General features: G+C 49.5%; 2 protein-coding genes across 2 annotated transcripts; one reads left to right on the plus strand and one right to left on the minus strand.

Moving 5' to 3' along the window:
- Positions 1–1,209: 1,209 nt before the first annotated feature.
- Positions 1,210–9,053, minus strand: CSUI_003547 (uncharacterized protein). The gene is made up of 5 exons (XM_068063743.1): positions 5,650–9,053; positions 4,042–4,364; positions 3,666–3,729; positions 2,417–2,610; positions 1,210–2,089 (listed from the first exon to the last, which is right to left on the minus strand). The coding sequence occupies exons 1-5, from the start codon at positions 7,920–7,922 to the stop codon at positions 1,995–1,997; spliced, it is 2,949 nt and encodes a 982-aa protein (XP_067924285.1). The 5' UTR covers positions 7,923–9,053; the 3' UTR covers positions 1,210–1,994.
- A 40-nt stretch (positions 9,054–9,093) lies between these two features.
- On the plus strand, positions 9,094–15,838 carry CSUI_003548 (glycerate kinase). Its single transcript, XM_068063744.1, has 8 exons — positions 9,094–10,113; positions 10,858–11,054; positions 11,728–11,858; positions 12,834–12,918; positions 13,635–13,692; positions 14,250–14,296; positions 15,113–15,175; positions 15,596–15,838. The coding sequence occupies exons 1-8, from the start codon at positions 9,658–9,660 to the stop codon at positions 15,720–15,722; spliced, it is 1,164 nt and encodes a 387-aa protein (XP_067924286.1). The 5' UTR covers positions 9,094–9,657; the 3' UTR covers positions 15,723–15,838.
- Positions 15,839–17,785: the final 1,947 nt, after the last annotated feature.

A 17,785-nucleotide genomic window follows, 5' to 3' on the forward strand; every position in this document is an offset into this window, starting at 1 on the left:
CGAATCGAAAACAACATGACAAGGGGTTGCTCTCCGTTGCCCGAACAGCGGGGTAAAACCCCATATTCAAAACGGACCTTTTACTTGTTTGGCAGTGTTGGATGCCCTCTTTGGAGACTGCTAATGCAAATGATACAGAGAGAAAGGCACGATGGCGTTTATTCTCTATTCTTTCCCATACTTTGCACTCGGGAGGTTAGCTGCCGGTCGAGACGGATGGACAACCATCTCCCGGCTTTTGAGAAGGTACAATATTTGTGCCCTCTCCAAGAAGTCGACCGTTCCAGTGGAACGACGCCAAACAGGTCGACGTGGCCAACCATGAAGGCCCACGGAGTATCCTATGGAGGTGGAGTGACCGAACGCTTTTGTTCAGAGAATCAACTCTCTGATGTTTGTGAAATTTTGTTCTAAGTATGCACCCAGGAGCGAGCGCAGTGCGCGACTTAGATGGTGTTCACCTTCGACGCCTGAATGTTGAGATTACCCTACCAGCCTTATCTGCCGTGGCGCGAAGGCAAAAAGTTCAGAAGACAGCACCTCTCTGTATTATTGTTGGTAGCGTCGTTGACAAGCACTCTCACAGACACGTGTGGGCAAGTATCGCTGGCCAGGAACTCGGTTAACTGAGTAAGGAGTGACTTCACTTCCTGGAGCTATATTCTTTGCCCCTTTCCCTTCGGTTCCGGGGAAGAAAACCGCTGGACGGGGAAATCGCCACCGGTAATGACAGTTGCCGCGCGTGCCCCCGAGACGGTCTTGCCACCACGTGTTGAAGCGCCTTCTGTTCGGGTGCGCAAGATTTTAAGCTGGCCAGAGGAGAAACGCTTCAGGGTGAAGGCTCCCCCTCCAGTTTCAGCACACAGCATAGTGTAGCTGCTCAAAAACAACCCACAGAAGCCAGCTGCGACAGAAACTAAGGGACACTTTCATGGACACGTCAGCTACAACTCAAAAGTTGTGGAGTTCCTTTGTATAGCAGATGTAACTTTCCCTTCTCGGCGGCCGTGTGAGGTTGACGTGCGGTTTCCGCTGCCCTATCCTCGCGTCTCCGGACAAGCTTCGTTCACCCCCGGATCTCGCGTTCTCTTTTGACTGGAGTTACTGCTTTTGGGGTCCGTACCAGATTTGGTCGGTTCGCGCCGATGTGAAACAGAGCAGTTTTGTTCTTTTGTCCGTTTCGTTCGAGTGTACTTCAAGTGCGCTTTGTGGAAAAGTAAAACGAGTTTGACTTCGAGAACGTTCAGTAATCGCATCGGAAAAAGTACTACAGAATGGCTGTGCTTCAGGCGTCACGTGCCTTCAGCAACTGCACGACGAATCTGTGCGTACCTACTGTATCTATATCATTCATTTCCTGCTGCCTGTCTTCAGGGACCGAAAATTCCTCCATAAGAGGACCGAGGTAATTCACGACAGCCAAGATGTCCCCTGCACTGACAGCTAACCACGTGTCTACCAAAAGAAAGAAAAGACATACAATTACGTTCGTAGAATCGGACACGATCGTTGAGATACGTCTGAGTAGCAGGCGTCCGTGGTCCTAATGTGCACGTAAAACAAGACGTACAGATGCACACTACACAGGGTTCGATCGCCGGAAAGGGCTGGCCGCGGCCTCCGACGTGGGCGGCCGGGCGGGTGATCGCATGACCATGCATACTTTCTCCAAAGGATACTCGAAGCACACCTAAAGAAACGTACAGAGGAATGAAACCACTCTGTCCGTGATTTGTGTGTCCCAAATGGCACGTTTTATGACTCCGATCACCTGATCCCCGCCTTCGGCATAGGCAGGCACCCAATGCGCGTGCCAGGAAAAAAACTTCAAAGGTAACCTGCCTCTCAGGTGATCGAAGCGGAACGACGGAAGAGAGATCTGTAGCTTCGGGTGAAGTGGTTGGAAATGTTAAAACCTTGAAATAGAGACGTTTCCTTGTCAATCTCTCTCGTTTTCCGTTCACTCTGTCCACCGTACAGGCAGAAGGAGTCCTTCATTTTCTGCCTTTGAAATCCCGGTGGGCTCCATCTTTCTGTTTTTGGAACCCCTCCTCGTCCTCTGTGACTTTCCAGCCAGGACGATGGGAAGCTGACAGAGCACAGACAACAACGCCCAGCCGTGGGAGACAGAACACCACCACCTCCTTTGACACATATGTAGGTGCGTACACCCCCGTAGGGTGCGTACGTACGGCACATGCATCGTTGGTTACCTGATGAGTTTTCTTTCTAGGAAGCGGCCCTTGAGATTTCCTCTCTGTTCTGAAGAAGACTACCCCCACGAAAAGGAGGGAAAAAATCTGTCCTAGGCAACCCCAAGAAAACGCTGTCGACAGCAGCCAGACAGTTGTACGGTATGCATACGCCTGAATATCTGCTGCTCCCTCCCTCGAGTGAAAAGTGTTTTCCAGCTTACCGTAGCTGTCTCCTCCAAAAGAGTAGAAGAATTCGACGGAGTCCCCTCGTAGCCTCAGAACATGCGAAGAGAGTGATGGTTTCCCTTGGGAGATAGCAAGTATTCTCCGTGAGACCAACCCTAGATCAGATGAGGAGATCCCACCCACCAACTTGTTGAGCAACACGTTGTATAGCTGGATGAGACATGTAGAACTGAAAGAAAATGGAATACAAGGAGAGAGAAAACAAATAAAGAGAGCTCCTCGGTCGCCACATCCCTCCTCTTCTTGCTCCCAAGCAAGTCGAGCGCCTAGATGTTTTGCTGTAGACGGGACGGAGAGCTTCATGAAAACGAAGCATACAAAGTCGCATGAAAAACCGCACTTGTACTGCGTGGTGGGTACTGGTACTAGAGCTACAGACGGTGGTCTTTCAAGGACAGCAGGGCTTCATCCTCCTACTTGTTCTTGGAGGTATGGAAAGCAATACTTTGCTCTTCTGCGTAGGACAACCTGTGCTGACAAACGGTTTTGGCTTCTGGCGTCGCCTCTCAAACGGTCCCCCCGTACCTGCTTCAGTTTGTACTGAAGAGAGGGCCGTCGTCCATTCGCATTGAAAAAAAGAAGCGAACGAGGGAAGAAAGTTCGCGCAGTCGGCAGAACTAGAAAACCTCCTCCTTCTTCTCGTACACTGCAGCCCAGGTGTTGAAGAAAACGACGGCAGAGGGCCACTGCACTCTCGCTATCTACGAAGGCATCTTTGAACAGTCACATGTGTCAGAAGGGTCAGAGCACACAGCCAGGCCTACGTGCAATAAGGACGTTAGCCCTGAAACCTCTCGAGCGAACTACGAATATGACTGCACGTGGACTAGAAGTAACAAGAGGTCACCCTCACCGAATCTCCAGCAGGCAGGCCAGGGAGTAGTGTACTGACGTCCTCTTTCTTAGCAGAGCTCTTTGCAAAATGATCTCCGCCGTTTAAATCATGAGGGGAAAACCAGAGGGAGGTCACGACCAACGGTAAGAAACAAACAAGAGATATCTACACGTCAGTTGGAAGAAAAGCTCTTTCTATCGTGGGGTGGCCGATAAAGGACAACTCAGATTGTACGTGAATACACAGATGCTGACAGGTACGCAGGGTGAAGATGAGACATACATACATATACACATTCATATCTATTTAGATCCGCGAACATTGGTAGACTCAGAAAACAAAGGCTCTATGTATATCGGATGTCATGTGGTATGTACGTGAGTACATACCCGTGATCCCCCGGGGGATTCGACATTAATTGCTCCTTCACTGATGAGTAGGGTTTGCTCTGGTCTTTAAGAAAACAAACAGACATGTGTTGAAAAGAAAAGGAAGAGAACGAGAGAAGTTCAGGACAAGTAATGGGCTTCAGCCTTTTTTCCATAAGAGGAAATAAGTCGCCGTCCCCCATCGAACAAAACTTCTAACATGGGAGCTAGCTATACTCCCTTCCACGTGTACATACATAGATACGTATATACATATACTCTATCCTGCCTCCTTTACGAAGAACCAAGAGATTCAAATCTCCGCACTCTCGTTCATCCCCGTCATCCTGTCCGTGTCTTTTCTTTTCTGTCCGAGTACTCACCCCGCGTAACTAACCTGTTGCGTGCTTTTTCTTAGAAGGTACTTGCTCCGTCCGACGAAGTTGATGTGCTTCAACGGTCGTATACGCCTCATCATACAGAACGACTGGTAGGGGGGAAGGGAAAGAAGGATCCTGGTGAGCCTTTGAGCCATCTTGTGTATCTCTGGAGCTTGTCGATCCGTATTCATCTGAGCTGCTTGATCTTCTTCTTTTCGCTTGTGATAAGAAGGACGAAGGGGGGGCGGGGGTGAGGCGGTGAAGACTATGTTGAAGCAGTGCTTGGGAAAGCAGGATAGCAAAGTCTCTTGTCAGGAGACAGCGGAAGCTTAGAGGGGCTCTGGAGAAAGTAAAGAAACGCATGTACAAGAACAACAACAACACAAACAAGAGAAAACGAGACATGCGCGGAAAGCTGTTCTTTCGGCTATGAAAGTGGCTGATTTAGAAAAGAGCGAAAAACGACACCGCATGCGGGAGTGAAAGATTTAGAAGAGAGAGAAGAAAACGAAGTGGCTCCATGTAGAAATGCAGATGTAGGATTGAGAAGGCTAAGGTAGTAGACAAAAAAATTACGTAGAACTCACGAAAATAAGCTCAGATATATATATATATATATATATTTGCAGATATACATGTGCACGTACATACAGAGTACGTATATGAACAGACCAGCTGGCCTGTTGGTTTTAGTTGTGTGGATCACTTGTGTACATCACATGTGACTATGCCTAGGTATACTTAGCGCAACTGAAATGCTGAGGTGGGATGATCACTCTCTTCTACGCTTACGGTTTTTGATTTCTGAATAAGAAAGCCGGATCGCTCCCTTGAAATGGTGGAAGATAAATGCATACAGTATAGACACGTAGAGGGATAGATAGACAGAAAGATCGATACGATAAGGCAGATAGAGAGAGAGATCGTGCGAGCCTGAGTATGCGTACGTTCACACATATTGAGAACTCCGACAGATATGATTCGTTTGGCCTTGGCGGTTAGCTTCTGCTTGCTGGTGAAAACCGTATCTTCTCCTTACTCAGAAAAGCTGCCCTACATGAAATTGTGAGTGATTCCGTTGGCTTTCCTGTGACTGCAGTCTGTAAAAGACTAGACGTCCACGCCTGGAGATGCGAGTGTTCTACATTCCAGAGACACACTGGACCCCGTATCCACATCGTCACAAGTATTCACCCCTCCCTGCACACGAGAAAAGACATTGTCCTGTGATGGAAGGCCGCAGCGAGTGTAGAGTTTTCTTGCAGGGGGGGGAGACAAGAAAAAGTCGCTCGATTTGAAGGAAATTGCCGTGTCTGTGTGGGCGGGTTCTCTTAGCCGAGCATTGTCCTGTATTCCTTGCCGTCAAGAAAGGAACTGGTTTCGGCTATGAGTGCACAAGTATCGACACTATCGAGGCGGAATGAGATGGTAGGGTTACCGGAATAGAGTATAGCTGGGAGAGCTTTCGGAAGGGGGACACCCGAATGTGAGAACTGAAATAGAAGAAGAGGCAACCGGGACGCATCACAGACATATACATGCCGTGAGTGCATGGAGCATATACGATGTAGAGAGATCTATACATGTGTGTAAAATGCATAGCTAAGCTTGGAGGCTGTCCTTACAGATCAGAGGAGAGAAGAGGATTTGAAGGCCTTCCTATGAGTACGGCTGTAGCGTGGTATGTAGCTACCGCACTACAGGCTTTGGCTATCATCGCAGAAATAGACATCTCCGGCACGACGAAGGGACGAAGCAGGGAGAAAGCCCACGATTGGGCTATGTCTTCTTTATAGTGATAAGAGCTGTGGCTTCCCCTTCCTTGCTGGAATTCCGAACCGACAAAGGAAGATGACGGGAAGCAAGAGAAAGCTGAACCAGAAGAAGGTGAAGTTCTAGTTGCAGATGCATTAGTAGAAGTAGTAGAGATGCCAGTGACTGGGGTGGTAGTGGGGGCTGTGGAGAATGAAGAAAGATGAGAAGCAGCGCAGGAAGAGACAGCAGAGGAAAGAGGAAGAGGAAGAAGATCGTCTTCTTCATAGACCTTTCTGCTTGCCTTGTCTTCTCGTCGTCCTTCATCTAGATCTTCAAGCTCACGTTCTTCTCTCCGATTGGAAATTTTCCTCTTTCGTCCTCTTTCCTCCTGTTCACCTTCTGCCTCAACCCTGAAAAGAAGAAGACCTACAGGCCCCGCTCTTCTGAGTGTTTCACTCCTTTCTTTCTTCTCATGCTTTAGACGCTCTTCTCGCTTTCTCTGAGCCGCCCCTCTCGCCTCCATTAAGAACTTCACATGCGGATGGTATTGACCTTCTCCTGGGGACTCCGTGCGGCTACACCTCTTCTCCTTGATCTCTTCCAAAGAGGAACCAGCAGCGCGAGTGCAGTCATCTATCTCCGTAGAAGAATTCTGGTGATACAGCCTCTCGGCGCGCCAAGATGAACCGATCGTCTCTTCTCCCACTCCTCCTGTCTTCCCTTCACAGATCTGTCGGTCTTCCTCGCCCTTTCTGAAAACCGGCGTATCATCGTGCATGCCTTCTCTCACACCTCTTCCCTCCGTGGTATCTAGGCCTGCATTTTCCGGTTGTTCTTCGCTATCTGCAGAACCGCTGTCTCCTTTCTGACGACTGCTCTGGGTACCTGAGCGGACCTGAGGAGAGATCCTCTCGGGGCGGGGGCCTCCTGAAAGAGACTCTTTCCTTCTCTCAGCGGAATTTCCTCTCGACGTAGATGTCGAGAGGAAAGGAGAGCCATCCAGATTCGTGGAGAGAGCAAGACCCATCTTATGAGAACCGTAATCGACGGAGAGAATCGATGCAAAACAACTAGCCAGGGGCTGTGATGTAGCAAGCTGATTAGGGAGAGGAATCACTCCTTCACGAATTCGCTGCTGAAGCTCCTGTATGGAGGGGGGCCCAGAAAGTGAAGGAGAAGTCGCCGTAAGGACGGGTGAAGAACAAAAGACAGGAGAAGAAGAGAAAGGAAATAAAGACCTAAGTGCTTTCCCTTGGAGAGAAGAAGAATACAGAGAAGAGATACAGTGGCGATGAGAACATTTGCATTGTCTATAGGGAGAGAAGGATCTGAGGAAGAAAGCAGAGGTTGCGTAGAGAGGAGAGAAAGACGCAAGCGAAGGTGAGGAAAGCCTAGGACAAGACAAGAAACACGATTTGATAAAGAAAGAGCCAGACGAAGATGAAGACTTGTGAAGATGGTGAAGGGAGTTGTTGTTGCTATTTAAAGGCGAAGGACTATCTGATATGAATGAAGAAGATAGAGTTGACTCGGCCTCTTTACGTTTTTCTTTGTTCGTGGTATGAAGGGAAGAGAAGAGCTGCTGTGAAGTGGCATTTCGTCGCTGTTTAGAACAGAGATATAAAGACGGAGGAAGAGAGAAGGGTGTGCAAGGAGGACAGGTGATAGCCGTGAGCGAAGAAAGACAAAAAAGCCTTGTCGAGCTTTCCTCAGTTAGCAGAGAGGGAGATGTGAGGACGGGGAGGAAAGGAAGAGAGGCACGACAAGAGCATGGAGAGAAGGAGGAAAGAGACAAGAAAGAAAGAGAAAGATGAAGAAGAAACAGAGAATGAGGAAGACAGGATGAGACGCGATGTTGGTATGGACAAGCAGGAAGAGAAAGAAGAGGTGCAAGGGCACGAACCATGGTGTAGTCGTAAAGGAAGAGAAGCCCGTATACAGACAGCCGAACAACGAAGAAGGACGGATGCAAATGGAAAGGGACAAAAGCCGCACGACAGAGAATCATGTAGAGACAGACAAGTGCCCAACAGATGCATGCAGCTTCTTTTTGAAGTCGATTCCAATCCAGAATGCCTCCCCTAGATGTATGTATTCGCATAAACGTCAACATACATACGTACAGACATACATATTCATCCATACACACATACAGTATCCGCTTGTAGACGTGCAACCTTCTACCCAGATATCTCCGCAGAAGAAGACTCTTCCTTTCTTCCTATTACAGCGGTCACTACTTCCATGGTTCTCTTGTTCTATGCCTTCGTAACTTCGCGTTATTCCTGACAAGCCCCCTTCACACGAGCCAGTAATACGTCGAACACAGCTCAGTGACCTGCTTGTCCTTTTTGCTGTCCCATCTTTCCTCCACCCCCCAGATCACCCATCGCGTTCCACGCCAGAAGAAAGAACGAGTGCTTGGGACGGATGAAGCTCGTGTTCTTATCCGTAGTCGTAGAGAGGCGGACTGTTCGGAACGACATGACGTGTTAGATTAGCTAAAGGAATTAGAGCTCACAAGCCGAACCCTGTCCAAGTGCATTCTCTTGAGTGTTCTTTCTTTATTCTCTGACGGGCAACAGCAGACCGAATTTGATAGGGGGGGCCCGTTGAACATTCGGCGGGTGTCTTTACACCTCACCAATCTGAAAGAAAGCGTACCAACGAAGAACTTATGTCGGAGAACGGTACCCCCTAGAACAGCTGTCGTCTTCTTCGAGGACATAAAAGACAAAGCGAAGGGTCTTTTTCCAACGGCAGAAAAATAACTGGGGTAAAGTTACGGGAGAAGAGAAGAGGTATGGGGAACGTTAAGAGCTCACCGAGATAGAAGTAATGGCCGCGTCAAAGCAACTTAAGAAGGTGAGTTAGAAAGAATCTGCCGCGAAGGGTAAAAGACAAAGAGAAGTCCGAGGTCTGGGGTTTTCTTTTTTGTCTTGAGGTACTGGCTGGTCTGTCTCGTAAGGAGAGAGACGGCTTTTCCATGGGACAAACTTTCCTAGATGTACTGAGATTCATAAAAGAACCAAAGACGTCGTGCATGGCTTTGAGTATAGAGAAGGAGTATGCAGACAAGATCCTAAGGAAGATGAAAAAAGACACTGTTCTTTCGCTCGAGAAAGAACAGAGAAAATGAAAAGAATTGAGAAGAGGTGTGCGTGGGGGGAGACATCCGCGTGTCTTTCCGTCTCTCAAATGTCTTCCCGCGACACTCGAAGCTTTCCCAAACAAAAGTCGAGAGACGGTGTGCATGTACACTCGACTGATGGGGACATGGAGAGCATGGAAATAATGTGTTTCTTGCCGTTCCAGTTCGAGGCTGAAGTCTCCTTTCTTAATTGTAAGGCCGAGTTTCTCGTGGCATGGTTCCGGGTAGGAGACTTTTCGCTCCGAGGGCTTCTCCCGTCAAGCGTTCAGGTACCCTCGACTCGAGTCTTTGCGTGTGTGCCTGCAGTCCCGTGGGTTGTCCCTCGGAACTTCTGTTACATTCCTCTTTCCTCTGTCTCCATCCGTTTTGCTTTTCCGTTCACTTATTCCTGCTTTCCAGCTCTTCTCCGTTGTCACCCCTTGGCTACCTTTCTTACTCGAAATACGTCTGGACACGTTCATCTCCCCGTAACGCACATGTAAAAAGCGCAATCGTCCTCTTTTCTCCTCTCGCCCTCCAAACCCCGCTGACTGCTTTCTTTCTCTTCCTCATCGTCAATCTTCCGCTCATTTCTTCATTTCTCTCTCACTCTTCTTAGGCATCTCGCTCTTTCGCTCGACACCCTCTGATCTTTCTCTCACCTCTGTGACGTCTACCTCCCGTTCATTCATCCTCCGTGCCCCTTCGTCGTGTCTCTCTTTCTCTCTCTTGCCCCTTCTTTGCCACCATGGGTATGCAGATAGAAGAAGGGGGGCGGACAGCTCAAGGCCCGTCCTCCTTTTCTACTTCCTTGGCTTCATCTTCTTTAGCACCTTGTGAGCTTTCTCCCTCAGAGATGCAGCACTTACAGTCGAGCTTAGAAAGCTGGTTGAGTCAGTCCTCCGAAGGAAAGAAAATCTTGGACTTCCATCGTCGTAAGTCAGGCAAGGGAGAAGACGTGAAGCAAGTTGCCCAGACCTTAGCGCCTCTTTACTTTCCCGTCTTCGCGTGGATTGGTCGCTTGTTGAGAGGGCGGCTGAGAGATAAGTACGACAACAGCAGTAGACCAGACGGGGACACTGGAGGAGACGTAGAGCATGGAGTTGTGAAGAAGCAAAAGAACAACAATGAGGGAGGTGCTCTTGTCGTAGGCATCAGTGCGCCTCAGGGAAGTGGTAAATCATCTCTTGTCGATGCACTGAAGGTAAGCCCGTTGTACAGCACATCCTAGAAAAGCAGCTAAGAGAAGAGGTCACGTCCTAACTTTGTCAATGCGATGGCAAGAAGAGTGAGGACTGAAGCTCTCTTTAGTCTAGTCCAAGATATATATCGACTCCCAAACAACGCCGGCCCCCAATACCAACAGATGTATAGAGTCCCCCCTCGCCCTGTTGTCTATGGGGGGGGCACGGTTCGAGCAATGTCATCGTTTCTGTCATCGACTCCGATAGGTCACTGATAATGGAGGGGACCTAAGGAGAGGCGAGAGTGCGCTATTTAGTGTAATAGGAAGTCCTGTTGTCGTTGCTTTCCGTTATGGCTCATGTGCTTTGTTAGTGTCTCGACCTCCCTATCTACACGCATACAGAAATTGACGGACCGGGGTCGATCTCGTCTTGGCACACGCATAGCAGCTCAGTCCTCTTACTCTCTGTGAAGAAGAAACCGCTAGAGTTCTCGCTTGTTTTAGTTGCTAGGAGTTTGTCTACATGTGGAGAAATATGCATGCATAGGTATGCATACGAATTCTTCTCTAGGTACATACACTTGTGTATAGTTAGGAGAAGCTGGTTGGCATAGGGGTGCCAGTACTGTGATGTTTCCTTAGAAGGAGGGAGGCGCATCTTGTATAGTACGAGTCATATCTACTTGTCTACTGTACACAGATATCCTATATATAGTTGTTAATATGATCGAGCTGTTCGCTTGGGGGTTCTTCTGCATGCAGTGGATGTTTCAACAGAACGGCGTAGAGGGAGTTGTAACTCTCTCTCTGGATGACTTTTACGTCTTACATGAGAAACAAGAGAAGCTTGCTAGGAAACATGCCGAGAACCCGCTGCTCCAAAGACGTGGAAATCCTGGTACTCACGAACCAACCTTAGCTGCCTGCGTTCTCTCTGCTTTGAAAAACCCATCCCACGGGTAAACATACAAACTTACCAAGTACTTCCTCATTCTGTGTAGCGGAGAACTTGAACGATACGTGTGTGTAGAAACATCTGACAGTGGCATGTAGCTACGCCTTAAGGGATGAACTGGCCAGGTATATAACAGCGTATATACATAGCTACCTGTATATAAACAAGGAAACAAGCACCCATATACCTACATAGAATATATGTAGATATATGTATGTATCTATGTACCGTTGCGCGCATGGATCGCTACATAGATCGACGATGGCTATATACATCCCTTAGCCCGAAAATTGGGAAGCACGCGTAGCCACGTGTGTGTGTAGCAGATACATGGATACTGGACTGAAGAGAAGAGGACCGTATACGTGTATGGGCATCTCGGGAGAGTGTGTAAGGCACCCAAGCCTTGTGTCTATCATCTGTACTAGAAAGACATAGGCACCGCGATTTCATTCCCGACGGTCCCAACATTCGACTAACAACATCCTGTTGAAGAAGACGGGAGACAGCAGTAGTCACGTACAGTATCTCCACACATATAGTTTTGGTGGATTCCACTGCAGAAAACTACCAAGTACCTTAGAGATCGCAGTATATCTAGAGACCTGTTGAGATGCCTTCTGTATGTAAGTGGTCGTCTATGGTGTTCACTTTGTTTCTTCTCTATGGACGAAAAGCAGAGACGTGCAAATACCCGTCTTCGACAAATCTCTCAATGGAGGGCAAGGTGACCGACTTTGCGTGAAAGACTGGAAGAAGGAGAACTCTGCGAATGTCAAGCTAGTTCTCTTTGAAGGCTGGATGCTTGGTGTGTTGACCAAGACACAAGACGTAGTCAACGACCTACTACCATTGCTCTCCATCTTGTCTCGCCTTCATCTCTGTCTGTCTCTATTTCTATACACGTACAGGACGGCAATGTATTTCCGTTCCGTTCGCCTTGCTACGTGGGTCACCAATACAAACAGAGATGAACATAGAGATTTCCTGACAGGCGAAGCTCCAGCCGTTCTGCAAGCCGCGGATGAAGACACTGCATATCAGGCCATTGCACTGTATTTCTATGTAGTAGAGCAGACATATCTTAGCTATTTCTGTATCTCAGATCGGCAATGCATATATGCAGATACGCATATTTGGATACACTCGAGATGTACAGCTGACGGCATGCATCCACCCCCGTGAGAGAAAGGATCTCTTGTAGCCGTGGTGCTTTACATCGTCTCTCGTTCTGACAAACCCGATGGGTATATGATGAGAAGCACGTGACACCATCGACTTGACCACCTTCGCAACCTGACTTGCTATGTGTGCTTACAAGCATCTCACCTTACTAACGCGATTGTGTGCATGAGTCGGTATGTGATAGGAGCGGGTGTAAAAATAGAGGAAGCTGTCCCAGCTGTACCTCGAGCTCTCTCTAATGAAGATGCGGGCGGCTTGGGAACCTTCATCAGATGCATTCAGAAAAAGTAGGGGTGGGACTCGCCTGTGTGAGAGACCCTGAAATGTCTCAATTGTGGATGTGAATGAAGTAGAGGGGTGGGAAGGGAGAAAGAAGAAGAAAACAGGAGAATCGCCGTGAAGTGCAGAGCAGTCCCGAGAAACGAAAGAAGCCGATGTTGCGGGCCGGCTGAATCTGAAGTAGATTCCCGGTCATGCTTCTGCTGAACAGCTCAAGGGATGAATTTTTAATGCCGGCGAACCCACCTTACAAATGTAGATCTGTCTCAGCGTAATAGCATCTGTCTCAACTGTCTCTGTATGTTCAACCCTGGTACAGGTTTCAAGGCTGTAAAGGATGCAAGCGCCGAATACATGCCTGGCCTAACGGAGGAAGAAATCAACTGCATGGAACCCGTCAATAAGTATGTGAAGAACGGCGCTGACGTCACTACACACTCATCAGTATGGCGCGTATATTGTCTATATGAATAGATATAGGCAGGGATATGGCTGAGCATGACGGAGGCTGCTAGAGACGGTTCTTATACTCAAGAACTCCTGGAAGATCACTGTGTACAAATGTATGTGTGCGTCCTGCTACCTCGGTAGCTTGCTTGGAACAAATATCTAACCGATCCAAGTAGGTGGCTGTTGGTGCCGCCGGCCTCGCCTTGTGACGTTTTCGACACTAGGTTGGCGATATGCTAAAGAAAGATGTGTGTGCCTTCCAACACGGTTCTTCTCTACGTGTATACTACAGACATGTATATATAGATTCCCTCTTGAAACGTTGGATGACTTCTGTTCTTACCGTTTCTTGAGACATTGTTTTCATCGGCGGGGAGGTGTCCAGTATCTCGACTATGGGTAGTAGGAGGGAGAGTGCGGGCGGTGGAGGCCAAGGACGCTCTCCTCGTGTTTTGGTACTTAGGTCGTCTTCAGATTGTTTCTCTGTCGTTGTTTGACATGACTCACGATATAATTCCCAGACAGAAGCACACAAGTACATCTGCTGCGTCGAGTGTAGTGTATGTAGTTTCGTTCTTACTAAATACATTTATGTAGGTGTGTTCGCTTTATGAGTACATTGGAAAACGGGAAAGGAGAATCGAACCGGATTTGCTTTTTCTCTGACCAGAGCCCTGAAAGACTACGAGCCAATGAACAGTCTGGTCGACGCGTGGGTGGTGATGCAGGTATGTCTGGCTTTCTTCTTTCTGTCGCTCTCTATGTATGCATGTGTGAAGGGATACGTACGAACACATGTATATGTTAAGATGTATACGTGTATCTATCCATGTGTTCTTGTCTGTACGTCTCACTGGTCGTGGTTATCGCCGATGAATTGCGAGTGGCTGAACTCCCAGTCCCCTGTCCCGGCAAGCAGCCGAGTTTGTCTCCGGGAGGAGAGAGGCGGCGGAGGGAAGGCGACAAGTAGTTAGTGAAGCCGTGTGTTCTACGTCTACGCACACGGAAACTCTCTCTGCTGCAGCTTTTGGAACTTCTTGAACTACAGTGCTCTTCCGACGAAGACATGCCAAGTTCGTTTGACATCTTCGAAGGTGCAATTCTCACTGTAGACCTCGCATGACATGTTTGTGAGTGTGGGGGATGCTGTCGGGAATGTGCCGATCTTTTCCGTACCTCCCACGGGGAATAGTCTGTATGTGTCTAAAGACAGACGCCGCCGGTGTCTTGAGTATGTCACCGGGAACTTGGACCATGCTCTTTCATCTGCTGTGCATCAACGCAGACGGACGATTTAACGCATGTTTACGGCTGGCGTGAGCAACAGGAGCAGTAAGATTCCTATTCTGAAGTCGACTGATGGGCTTATCGTCTTTCTTTCTCCACATGAGTTAGATTCCGACTTGCTGAGAAAGAGTGGGAACCGCTGAACTCCGACTAGTCTACCTGGTGATCTCTGTCTCTCACAGGCCCTGGTCTAGCTTCTAGTCTTTTGAGGCCCTACAACTCATCCTCTATCCGTCTCAGAGACACTACCAATAGATATATACTTGCCGACGTGAATGAAGCAGCATAGACATTCCTGACAAGAGTGTTGGTCTGTTCATACAGAAGCGTGTATACGGCCTGCGTGTACTAATGAATGCAGCTACACCCAGGCACGTGAAAGCGTGGACAGCGTACTTTTTGTCAACTAGTATGTCTCGAAGTCTTTAGCGGAAACAGAAGCCTATCTGCATGGAGTCCTTTTTTCCTCTCTTTCCGTGTTCGTGGATGAGCGAAATGTGGTCCACAAGCGATATGGCTGTATGGCTGCTCTGTGGATAGTCTTTGTCTGCACACATATCCATAGTGTCGTCGCGACTGAGGGTGCATTTGCACCAACTCCCGTTCAGTGGCCTTGAGCGCGGAAGGCTTATCTGCGTAGTCCCTCTCCGCTGGAGCGGTATGACACAGGGCTGTCAGGGTACTGTTAGCGCCGGACTCCCGTGTAAATCCACAAACGTCAATTGTTAGCATAATCTGCGCAGCACGGCAGCGATTCTACAGTCGTTGTGGACTTAGAAGGATTCCGAATCTACTCATGTCAGTTGCCGCGTTGTTTCTTCGCCCACAAGAAAGCTGTCTCTCTGTCTTCGGCTTCTCCAGGGCTTTGCGAGCAACGGAAGGCGACGGCATGACAGAAGATCAGGTTCATAAGTTTGTTGACATGTACGGTTGCAAGATTCCTACATAACGTCACAGCAGGCGCAGTGCCTGCACTAGTGGGATGCCACTATGCAGTGAGGGAATTGTGATTTTTTCGCTCGTGTTGTTTTTCACTTTTTATTTCTCCCATGGATCTCTCTCTTTCATGACTCTTTCATTTTCTTCAAAGCGCCTTCCGTCCACAAGCCTTCCTGTTGCTTGTCTCGCCGGGCTCTAGCATCCAAGTCTAAGATGTGATGCGTCCCCAACTCGCAATATCGCGATAGCGTATTCGATTTCTCACCAGACATAATCAGTTGTGTGCTGACGAGGAGACAGCAGATACCGGGTCTTCGGAAAGCACTGATTATGCCTTGTTCGACACCATATTTCCTTATCAAGACGCGCTGAGAGTTTCGTTTGTGTGACAAATTCTTTTCTCAGGTTCATGCCAGTTTACAAAGCTTACCTCCCCGGACTCAAACAGCCAAGTCTCGGATGTGGCACGTCCCCGATTCTCAATATCTCGCTGGGGCCCCAGCGTGAAGTCCAGAGCATCTCACTGAGCTAGGACTGTGTGACCAGCCGGTAAAGCCTACGAGGCAGTTGATGTTCCCGTTCGCCTCTCTTGTCAGACTGAGGCAATACGGGGTGTCCTTACGGACATCCAAACGCAAGTGATGCAGCCAGGACCACGCTTCCACCTTCTGGAATGCGTGCCATATGCCGTTCCTGCCTTGTCTGTGACAGATATTGTCGATCCAGAACTGTCCTGAGTTATGTGTCGCAGAGAAAACTCTTTCGTACTCTGATAACTCTGAGCAGTACGGCGGAGGTTAGTTCACAGTCATTCCTCTTGCAGGCCCGACCGACTGGCCGCTGTACTGTAGAAATGTTATTTCTCTAAATACGTGGCCGTGCCTTAAAACGTCCTAACGCTCTTCGTGATAAGAGCCGTCAGCTTTTACACTCGAAGAAACACCGCCATCGTTCCACAGCTTTAACCGCCAGTGGCGCAGCAAAAAGTTCCATCAACCAGCCAATCCCACTGAGGACACTGTGCGCCCGTGTATCGCTTTTTTCCTCACACTTACCGCGACTCCCAAGTGAGATACAAACCAAGTTCCTACCTTACGTAGACGACCAACGGGCGGAGGCAGCCCCAGCGCCAATGGCGAAACACCAGCGGGCTTCCTTGGGGCCGGAGGCCTCATCGTTGCTTCGCTTTGCGGGCCTTATGCCGTCTCCAAGTCTGCCAGGACAGTTTTCATGTGCCAATAAGAATCGCCGTACAGCGCGTACCAATCCAACCTCTTCGTGATAGAAATCCTCTTGTCTCCATTGTGGACTGCCTCCCTGACCTCGGAGCCGAGTTGTTCCACGGTGCGTACCTTCAGCCTGGCGTGCCCAACAGGGCTCTTCCCCAAGGCTCTCCGGGTCAGTAAGACCTCAGCAGCAGTCCCCCGGTGGATTGGAGCCGCGTGGCGTCCGTCACAGGTCCCTGTCTTCTTCCTCTGTGAGCGTTGCAGCTCGCGTAAGGAGGATGACCTCGAGATGAGCCCGCGCGGAGCTGGGGCCTGGCGCCGACGGAAGCTGCCCCCCGATGCGGCAACAACGTCCCGGAGCAAAAAAGGATTTGCCAGCAGAGGGTGCAGAGGAGTCCCATCAGCGGGAAGCAAATACTCGTAGATGCATTTTCAGTTCAGGTTGAGCCCAAGCTGCCATTTATAGAGCTGTACTTAATCTACCGTCCGACTGGGTCCTTGTGCTTTCTTCTGTAGAGAAACGCTGCGTGCATTTCACACTGTATCTTCGGTTCTGCCCCTAGTGGGACCCCGAGTGAGTCTCAGAGAGCACCGTTCGGAAAACGCTTACAGTCAAGCAATGCGTGAGACTGCGAGCTGACTTACCAATCTGCCAGCGCGAGTAGTACACCAGCGCAAGAATCAGGCAAATCGCCGTCGTCACTTTGAATCAACAGCTACACACCCGGACCCGTGGTTCCCACTCGCTAAGGCGCGCAGGACGTTTCGAGACGCAGTCATGCGTGTGTAAACCCGCTCGCACAGTAGAGCTGCCCCACGTCCACTCTCGTCCCTAGCCAACTATGACTAGTCTAGTCCTTGCAGGAAGCAAAGCCGCTACAAAGAGGCAAAGTGCGGGCGCTAGCTGCAGTCATGAGTTTCGTACAGGCGAAGTCCGCCCGACCTGGTATAGGCTGAATGAACCGTCTTTACCTGCCGTCCTTCCCAGTACAGCACGCGCTGTGTGCCAGAACTCCGCGGCGACTCTGTGCGACCAGTTTGAGCCGGGGAGCCAGCTAGCTACGGTCTAATAGCCGCCGGGAAACACTGCGCCCGGGTGCGCCCATAACTCGACGAGGGGCGTTTCCGCCGCACCTGTACATCACTAGATCGACGGAGGAGTCGAGGCAAGCGCTGGGCGCAGTCAGCACGTCCGTTCTGTATTCCTGTAGACCGGAAGGCTCTACTCCGGCTTCGCGCCGAGAACGGTGACTTTGGGTAGTTCAGAATCCTGAAGTGTGTCTCCGGTCCACCGGCCCAAGCGTAGAAATTGACTCTGTCGAAGCTCCCCGGAAAACCAAGTTCTGGGGACAGTAGTGGAAACCGACCG

This window comes from Cystoisospora suis, assembly GCF_002600585.1.
Source record: "Cystoisospora suis strain Wien I chromosome Unknown contig_1596, whole genome shotgun sequence".
Classification (NCBI taxonomy): Eukaryota; Apicomplexa; class Conoidasida; order Eucoccidiorida; family Sarcocystidae; genus Cystoisospora; species Cystoisospora suis.